This window comes from Eleginops maclovinus, chromosome 4 (genome assembly GCF_036324505.1).
Source record: "Eleginops maclovinus isolate JMC-PN-2008 ecotype Puerto Natales chromosome 4, JC_Emac_rtc_rv5, whole genome shotgun sequence".
NCBI classification, from domain to species: domain Eukaryota; kingdom Metazoa; phylum Chordata; class Actinopteri; order Perciformes; family Eleginopidae; genus Eleginops; species Eleginops maclovinus.
The window spans coordinates 35318573-35328539 of record NC_086352.1 but is presented as its reverse complement, the minus strand read 5'-3'; the positions used below and the strand labels follow the sequence as shown (position 1 = coordinate 35328539).

General features: G+C 41.4%; 1 protein-coding gene across 1 annotated transcript; it reads right to left on the bottom strand.

Moving 5' to 3' along the window:
- Positions 1-3291: 3291 nt before the first annotated feature.
- On the bottom strand, positions 3292-5691 carry LOC134862837 (E3 SUMO-protein ligase ZBED1-like). Its single transcript, XM_063880934.1, has 3 exons — positions 5273-5691; positions 3876-4495; positions 3292-3705 (listed from the first exon to the last, which is right to left on the bottom strand). Exons 1-3 carry the CDS (start codon positions 5424-5426, stop codon positions 3301-3303), a joined length of 1179 nt encoding a protein of 392 aa, XP_063737004.1. The 5' UTR covers positions 5427-5691; the 3' UTR covers positions 3292-3300.
- Positions 5692-9967: the final 4276 nt, after the last annotated feature.

Sequence of the window (9967 nt, the reverse complement as noted above, 5' to 3'; positions counted from 1 at the left end):
TGTTTTTTCTTTTTTTTTTTTTTTTTTCATCTTTCTCCTTCATCTCTCTCTCCTTCCCCTTTCTCTCTTTCATACCTGCAAACTAGTCACCTTTCGGCGAAATTCGCCGTTTTCAACTCAAAATATGTCATTGACGTGAATCGTGTAGATCCGAAGAGTTTTTTTTTAGGGGGGGGGGGGGCTGACCGACTGACCGACCAACCATAGACTGTATAACCGACTGTATAATGAGCAAGAAACAAGTTTGCTATCTTCACAATAAATCAAATCTTTGTTCAAATGACTCGCGTTCCACGACCACCGACCAATCATAAGCAAGATAAACCACAGCGCGCGCTTTTACCCATCGGTCCCTCTTGGAGTGGAGTGCTCAGTCGTCAGCGAGTGGTTCTTCTGGACAATTTTTGGGATACGTTACAGATACAAGTTTTGAGGTAAATCTACTAGCAGCTAATCTGGCAAAAACATTGTATGCTGTATCATTTTAACGTTGCTGAAGTCAAATTATTTTAGCCAAATAAAGTGTATTAACATGCTTAAGCTGATCAGCTTGTTAGGTTGCTAGCTAAACTCAGTGAATTGTGTTAAAGTTAGCCTAGCTAGACCAGTTCTACTTCACCTCGTTCAATGCGAAAAGAATGCGTTTGTGAAGGCTGATCTCCACAGCATCCGTCCTGTTACTGTTATTACTGGCAGCTATGTCATTGTGGTCAGATCTGAGAGGGATGAAAACGAACACGTAATGAACAAATACACATCCGTGTGTGGTTTAGAGAGTAGCTAGTAGTGGTGCAACAGATGATCCGTGATCGTTCGGATCAATTATTTCGGTTTCGCATTCATCAACTTTTTAGTAGCTACGAAAAGTTTGGAGTTACGAACAAAATCTACAAACGCTGGCGACCGTGTGTAAAGTTAGTTTACAGTAAGCACATATAACGCTTCACTGTTGGAAATGACAGTATTCATATTGCGCTGTGTTATGTACACAAGACTCAGATGCCTTTGAAACACGCGATCTAAAAACGAAAACATATTTTATATGTAGTAACAATTGTTGGCAATTGGCAGGTTTAAGATCCAGATTAGGTTCATGGTTGTGAATTATCTACACTGTTAAAAATTGATGTAAATTTACAGCCAATTTTCCCAGGAACATTCTGTATTCTGGAAAATACAACATATTACTGGGGAAAGCAATGCATTTTGGGTTATACAAACTACGTGCAATTTCAATCTGTTGAAATGTCTGATTATACAGTAATTATCTGTTATTTGCAAAGCATGTGTGTACAAGGAATACTAAAATGACTGATTTTACAGACAATTCTTGTTCTTATAAACTGGCAGCGCGACTTGAGCAGGTGGATATGCAACGAACTTTTCCTTCAACTTTATAATTTATTAAGGCCTACTTTTTAGAGAATCGCGAAAAAATAAGGTAAAAGGGGGTGGGGGAAGGAGGGGGGAAGGTGGGAGGGAGCAGGTAGTCCAGTCTGTGTAAATGTTTTAGTAAAGTCGTGTTAAAAACGGTCGTGTAGTCTCCGTGGAACTAAGGTGGGTACATGTTAAGTAATAATGTTAGAGTTTACAGGCTTAGCCATCCTAATATCTCACAAGTAATGTTTTCTACCGATTTGCATTTGAATTTATGTTCGATGATGTAGCCTAGGCACAGCCCATTTTTAAGTGAAGTTTGCGCAAGCTAACGGCTAAGTTAGCACTAGCCAAGCGTGGTCATTGTAGTAAACCGTTATTTTACTCTAACCCTTCTTTACATTTAGAAAGACATCTTTAAATATACTTCTTATTTTGGAGCGCTAGCACTAGTAAAAATGTTTCCCTGCCAATTCTGTAATAACGAGTGCTCAACTAAATATGCATACGCACGCCACATGCGATTACACCAGAACGTGCCTAATGCTAATTTTGCTTGCCCGCTCATAGGCTGTCTAAGATCTTTCCAAAAAGTACAGAACCTTAGGTGTCATATCTATCGCGACCACCAACGACGGCATGAGCGTACTGTCGGTCGACCCAGTGTGACTTTTGAGTGTAATGTGGATTTTTGCGGCAGGCAGAGTACTGACACAAGATATGTAGTTGCACATGTTAAAAGCCATATAAGAGAGGGACGGACTGTCTCTTGTCCGTTCAGGGAATGTGGGAAAACTTTCGCCGTGACCTCTACATTTTCTTCACATGTCCCGAAATCATAAACACGACCAAAGCTTAACTGCACGACCTGCTGCCGAAAATGTTGCATCGTATGAGCCTCATTGTCCTGTTGAGCCAGATGCACCTGACTATGATTCTGTTCAGGACCAAAGTGACGTTTTTCCTGAGAGTGCAGACAGTTTGACTTACTTGCAGAATCTGGCTTTGTTCTATTTGAAGTTACAGGCTAAATATCTTCTTCCAGTATCTCTTATACAAAGCATAATCGAGGATTTTCAGGGAGTCCATGATATTAACCAGTCCCACTTGCTAAGTGAGCTGCAGAAAAAGCTGTCTGCATTGTCTGTCAATGAGGCGAGGATTAAAGAGATACTGGATGTGGTTATGTCAGAGGACTTATTCAGGTCCTGCAACACAGGTTTGCTTAGGTCCAATCAAACAAGGAAAACTGTATTCAAAACTCATTTTAACTATATTGAGCCAGTACCAGTGTATCTTGGCCAAAATGAGTCTGGAAAAGATTGTTTTGCACAATATGTGCCAATAAATGAATCTCTTAAGTGCCTTCTTCGCAATGAGTCAGTCAGACAGCAAGTGCCCTCTTATAGGCAGCACACTCAGATAGGGCTGAACGATTTTAAGTAAAAATTGAAATTGCGATTTTTCTGGCAGAGATTGCGATTTCGATTTCTCCACGATTTTTTTTATTTAAACAAGTTTCAGTGTAACAACAAAGTGGAGCAAAAAAAGAAGTCTTACCTTAAAAGCAGTGCAAAATGTCTCAAAGGAGCTAGCTTATGAACCTCAACATCAGCAGCAGTTACAGATATTCAACCCGTGTATCCAGAAACCTGTGATTCTTCTTCAAATAAAGTGGCAAGAGGAAGTGAAATGTAAAGGTAGTAAAACTAAATAATAATAATAATAATTTAAAAAGTTTAAATGACCCTGCATTTTCCTCATCAACAAAAGATGTCCAACTGGTTACATTATTTAACATCTAGTCTGTAAACAAAAGATAAGTAAAAAAGAGTGAACACCTTTTTTAATGGAACAAAGACATGTCAGGGTAAGGTGCAGAAGAACAACAACAAAAATCAATAATTCTTCCCCTTCATCCCTTCAGAGATTTTTGGCCAAGAAAACCAACATGTCAACCTTTGCTGGCTTCAGACTTGCACGCTGACATGTGACAATATTGCCACTGGCACTGAACAGTCTCTCTGATGGTGCACTCGTTGCTGGTATGCAAAGGTACTTACGAGCCAACTTGCTAAGCCATGGGAAGTTGACATTGTGCACTCTCCACCAGGCCAGTGGATCTTGCTCTCCATCAATGGTAGGAGTTATGAGGTAGTTGTCCAGTTCTGCTTTAATGGTATCCTCCAACTGCACAGTAGAGGAAGCAGGGACCGCCTTGGTCTTGAAAAAGCTGCCCAGTGACCGCTTTCGCTTTGTAGAGGTGGAGGGTGGTTCTTCTTCTGCACTCAGGGGCATGGGATGGGTTGTGACACAAGCCCTCTGCTCCTGCAACACACAGTAATAAGAGGCATCAATGTTTTGCTATCAGTTGTGATAAAGACCAACGAGGCATTTTGTCTAAAAGTTTAAAATGTCAGTAGAGTATAGTTCAAAAATTAAAAACACAAATACAACTTTGTTTTATTTTGAAACAACAAAGAAAAAGGAAAGCTTACCTTTTGTGCCACCTGTTCCATTTCCATCTTCACTCTGTCTTTGATGTATGGGACATTCTCTTCACTTATGTAGCTCTTCTTGAATCTTGGATCAAGGAAGGATGTGATGTCCAAGAGCTCCTGTGTCACTGGGTCGCTGTATTTCTCTTCAATGTAGTGGAGAGCTCTTGATTTGATCTCCTTGGTGAGATTCGTGTCCTGGTCAGTTTCAGCAAGCGTTGCTGTTCTGAGGAGATGGAGCACTGGCTTCAGGTATGACACGCTTACGTAGTCCTCACCTGAGAGGGCGTCTGTGAACTCCTGAAGAGGACCGAGGGCATTGTTTACAGATTCAAGGACATCTGTGTCTTGCCAAGTGAGGACCAGGTGCCGCGTCTTCCTGTCTTCAGACAGAACCTGGCACAGTGCCTTGCTCTGCTCCAACACCCTCCCAATCATTTTCTGCCGGGAGCCCCATCGTGTCGGACATTCAGTGACCAGTGACTGTTGAGGTAGGTTCAAGTCTTGCTGTGCCTGTTTTAGTGCCGCCTTCTTCTTCCAGCTGTGAGTGAAGACCGCAACCAGCTGCTTGCAAAGTCCTGTGGCCCGTTTGATTCTTTGCTCATCTTTGACAGCATTTTCTGGGGGAAAACATTACTTGTATTACAGTATGAAAAGCCATAAGGATAGCTCATAACACAGTATTCATAACATACCATTGATTACATCTGTTGTCATGTATTTAGTTCAATGACGTTTTTTTAGCAGCAGACTTCAGGTGGTACTACCACAGTAAGTTATTGCCCATAAATTAATTTGTAATTGGTAATTAATGCACAAGCAATTAATATGCTTCTTAGATATTCCACTAAAAACCAAAAAATCATTTAATCCGTATAGTGGCATCAGCTGATGTTGCACCAGCCTGACATGTGCTACTACTAAAACACGTTAGCTGTTTATTGTACCAAAAACACGTTAGCTGTTTATTGTACCAAAAACACGCTAGCTGTTTATTGTACCAAAAACACGTTAGCTGTTTATTGTACCAAAAACACGCTAGCTGTTTATTGTACCAAAAACACGCTAGCTGTTTATTGTACCAAAAACACGCTAGCTGTTTATTGTACCAAAAACACGTTTCCCCCTCGCACCGAAACACACATTACATGGCCTCACTAATCCCTAATTCTTAAAACGTGCACACACACACACACACAAAGTTTACCGATGAAAGGGTTCATTTTTCTCCCTAGGATAAACAGTATGTTAAAGTAGCATTGCGCTAACAGTTGGTCAGCTAACGACAGCTTGACAACAAACTTCTCGGCGCTTCGTCCCCAGATAATACGAACTCTCACACTTGTAGTAACCTTGTAAACATACACACTCGCACAAACACACATTCTTGTACTTACCAATTGCAAGATGCAGCCTGTGTCCGAAGCACTGCAGTCTGGTCCATTGGTTAAGTCCCATTGCTTTGACCATATTTGAAGCGTTGTCTGTTATTATGCACGTCTGGGCTTCTTCTTTTAGACCCCAGTTGGCCAAGCACTCCTTCAACCCCATGGCAATATTCTCCCCGGTATGGTCAGTGGGGAAGTATGCTTGAAATTGAATGACAAGCTACACACTGACTTGGGTGGCGAACACGTGATCTGGTCACGCGCAGCCTGCAGCTTTCTGATCGGTAGCTGACACAGAGCCTTGGGCATTCATGTGAAATTATTGACGAAATTATTATTATTAATATACACCAAGCAAAAACCGCAGCTTTGACGATCCCAAAATCGTGTTGTCTGAGATCGCGATTTTCGGTCCAAAACGATAGATCGTTCAGCCCTACACTCAGATTCAAAGAGACATTTTGGAGGACATATGGCATGGCACAACTATAGACCAGAATCCATTATTTCAGGCAGCTAATGCTTTGGGAATTCTTCTTTTCCAAGATGCATTTGAGGTAGTGAACCCACTTGGGTCAGGGAGGAAAAAACATAAAGTCTTGGCTGTGTATTTTACCTGTGCCAATATAGCACCTCATTTTAGATCTACTGTTGACCAAATTCAGCTTGCTCTGCTGGTCTGTGAAAAGGATATTAAATACTTTGGCCAAAACAAAGTGTTTAGTTTGCTCCTCAGAGACTTGAAAATGCTTGAGACAGAAGGTATAAGTATGGCAGATGGACAGGTATGTAAAGGTACAATATGTGCTATCATTGGAGATAACCTTGGGTCACATGGCATAGGGGGATTCACAGAGAATTTCAGCACGAGCACTATTTCTGCAGATTTTGCCATGTTCAGCGTGATACATTTTTGTCAACACCACAGACCAGGGCCAGCAGGAGAACTGAGGAATCATACAAGGCAGACGTACACAACATAGGCTCAGACAATTTAGTTTCCTCTCGTGGCATTAAATTTGACTCTGTATTTTACGGACTTGACTTTTATCATGTGTGCCAACCTGGTTTGCCTCCATGTCTGGGCCACGACCTCTTTGAAGGCATTGTAGCGTGTGACCTAGCATTGTGTTTCAGGGATCTGATAAAAAAACAGAAATTGTTTACTTACACTGAACTCAACCACCGAATCTGCAATTTCAAGTATCTTGGCAGTGACGCTAGTAACAAACCGTGTGATGTAAATCCTTCCAGTGACAAAATAGGAGGACATGCAGCGCAAAATTGGTGTCTCATCAGAGTTTTACCACTCTTGATTGGAGACAAGATCGACAGCCCTTTGATCAATGATATATGGCAATTAATGCTATTGCTCAGGCGTATTATTGAATTGGCATGTGCTCCAACCGTTAGTCACACTCAGATTGCTTACCTGAGAGTTCTTACAGAGGATTACTTAGAGCTCAGACAGAAGGCATTTCCGTTGCATCGTCTCAAACCAAAACACCTCTACATCTCTCATTATGCTGATCTCATCGTACGATTTGGCCCTTTAATTCGATTATGGACTCTTCGTTTTGAGAGCAAGCACTCGTACTTCAAACAATGTGCTCACAAACTTCATAATTTTAAAAATATTTGTCTCACTTTTGCTGAAAGGCACCAGCTTTTGCAAGCTTATCTCAGTTCGTCAAATATTTTTCCAAGAGAAATTGTAATCAAGAAATGCACCGACTTTTTTGCAGAGGACTACAATTACCAAATCCAGGAATGTGTCGCCGAATTTGGTTTCTTACCCGAAAACACAGTTGCAGCTAATGAGGTCACAGTGAAGGGCACCATTTACACAAAAAATCTATGTGTCGTCGTCGCAAAAGACAATGATGGAATAATCTTTGGGAGGATTAAGTTAATTCTTATCCACAAGGGTTGTGTAGTTTATTTCCTTACTGAGCAGTGCCATTCTGTCTTGTTAGTCGATCAAGGTGTCCATAGACTCAATGATCCAGATCCTAAATATCTTTGCATAAGTCATTCCAATTTATTGGACTATGATCCTTTACCAGAATATAGAATCCTAGGCCTGTCATTGATTGCTCTGCATCATTCCTTTCCTGCTCAAGATGACTGATGTATGTGAGGTCAGAGCTGCCATCGTCGACGTGCTGCCAGCATTACCAGAGGAGACAATTGAGGCTTTTCTCCTCAAGATACAAATTTTAGGAGCGTGTGAGGTGGGTGATCTGAAGTACATTAGGGAAGAGGACCTAGCTGACCTTGCTTCACCTATCCAGTGCAGGAAACTCGTGGAAGCCTGGAAGCATATTGGCCAAGGTAGGTCATGCTACTTTGTACACTCAGGAAATAAATCAGAACTTTACAGCCCATAAATAAAGAGTTATGTGGAATATCATAGATACAATAATATGACACATATATGATCTGAATCTGGAAATGAACATTTTTGCTTTATTTTAAAATGTAATGTACTTCTGTAATATTTTCTGGAGACATACATTATGATACAACAAGATTACTTTATATTTAGTATGGTGTTGCTGGCAGAGCTGAATGTTTGCTAATGCAGGTGATTTCTCCCAAATGATTTCCAGGTCCGGAGAGAACACCTGTTCTTCCCACAAGCCAACAGTCATCACCTTCTCCATCAAGTGCATCTCATCTTCACTCTCCTCTTACCAACTCTGGACCAAGTGGTATTTCAATCCCACAAAGAGACTGGCCTGAGACCTTCCAGGTCTCATGGGAGAAAATGCCTTCTGGGCCTACTTCTGCCATTTCTAGAGGGAGGAGACCATCACCAGCTGACAGACGCCAAATGGTCAGGATGCTCGTGGATGACATGATCACACATGAGACCAACCCTACAAAAGCCCAGTGTCTCACTGTCGTGAAGGATATAGTCAAACAACACCCTCAGTCTTTTGCTGATACGCTCGATGATGGACAAACAATGATTGGGGGAGGATACTCTTCACTTCTCACACAGGTCAAAATCAGAGTTGAACATGTTAATCGTAATAATACCCTCGCAAGGCATAGAAACAAACAAAGATGTGAATAATCCAACTCGAGGGCCGACTGATTGTTATGGTTGCACACACTGGCAGCCAGAGATGTCTTCGGGAGACACGTTGGAGTCTTTACAGGCTCTTAAAGAATTGATGATGGAGGTTTTTTCCCGTGAGGGTATGGCAGGTTTGGAACGCACTGAAATGCAGGCAGCTCTTACTTCCACGTACTATCTCCAAAGAAAAAATATAAATTCCATTCCAGCACCGTCCCTTGATCTGCTAAGGTCAGAGTGGCCTTTCCTCTTCTCGACCCGGGGCATCTGTGCTCATTTTGAAACACTGACTGATATCCAGATTCTTCGCAAAATGGAGGTGGGCATGGAAGAACATGGCAGGGCTCTAACAGATTACTTCAACTTGAAGTCCACAAATGACAATGTGAGGGCTGTTCTGTTGGGTTTCGACGGCACTCCACGAAGCATCCTGCAAGTGTTAATGGCATATTTTAAGGAAGAGATGGATGCCATCTTCATCGAGGCAGATGTATGTATGAAGTTAAAAGTTGCATTTAATTTGCTAATTTAATCCGTTGTTGTATTTAATTTTAAAATGGGTTTTGTTTGTTTGTTTGTCCCTGTTTTCGTTTTTGTAGATGTCAGCAACGGCTGCAGATGTGGAAAACTACGGTCTGCCTAGCAGCCCAAGATTGATTCTTCTAGGTAAGTAGAAAAAAGTTAAAGATGAAGTATTATAATTAAGAGTGACATTCTTTAAGACATACCCATTGGCAGTGGTGAAAGTAGTTTCGGGTTCTTGCAGGTACTTTTCAATGGAATAGTATCAGCAATAGGATAGGCATAGGCACTGCCTATGTTTGTAAGAAATATACAAAGATCCCTCAGTTAAATAGCGCTCACGTTCACTGACATTCATTCACTAGACTTCTCACCAGCTACAGACATACAAAACATTTACACATTGGATTCCATAAATCATTAGGTAAGTATTCAGTTGAAAGGAAATATATCTAGCCAGCAACAGACGTAAACATATCATAGGTAACTATTCAACCAAATACCACATCTCGCATTAACAGTAATCATGTTACAGCTATTAAACCCGACTATTCGGAGCTATTATCGCTGAACAACATTAGTTTACATTCTAAACCGACATTACTGTTGAATAGGGAATCCCAATGTAACGATTACCAGCAATAATTCCTCACATCACAAAACAGTCGTGGCGAACATTTGCGCCAACGTGTATACTCTTGTTAGCAACCAACTATACATAGTAGCATAACCACCCTAGTAGCATAACCACCCTAGTAAAACACACGTTCCTCTGAGCACTGGTGGGCAAAAGCATCATATATCATCAGGACCGGCACAGGAAACAATGCAATAACAGACTGACTCAGAGAAGGGTCATCATTATTCTATAGAATTGAAGCAACCGAGGCGACGCCATCTTTCCCACTTGGAGCCGTGTGATCATGGTAGCATCCCTGGTAGCATTCCTCTGCACAAAAGTTGCTAACTCAAGATAAATACTCAGCATGACAACACCCGAGGACTCTACACTTCTTAGCCAAGCCACTAAGCAAATCACCGACCTAAAAAAGGAAATTCAAAAACTTACCGATAAGCTGCGAACCAAAGAATCCCTC

Bases quoted from the DNA above. Each gene is read 5' to 3' on its own strand.
- LOC134862837 (XM_063880934.1), bottom strand. From the start codon at position 5,426: ATGGGGTTGAAGGAGTGCTTGGCCAACTGGGGTCTAAAAGAAGAAGCC. The intron at 4,496-5,272 runs GTAAGTACAAGA...GTTTTCCCCCAG, and splicing joins CAGGCTGCATCTTGCAATTG to AAAATGCTGTCAAAGATGAG. The intron at 3,706-3,875 runs GTAAGCTTTCCT...TGTGTGTTGCAG, and splicing joins TGGAACAGGTGGCACAAAAG to GAGCAGAGGGCTTGTGTCAC.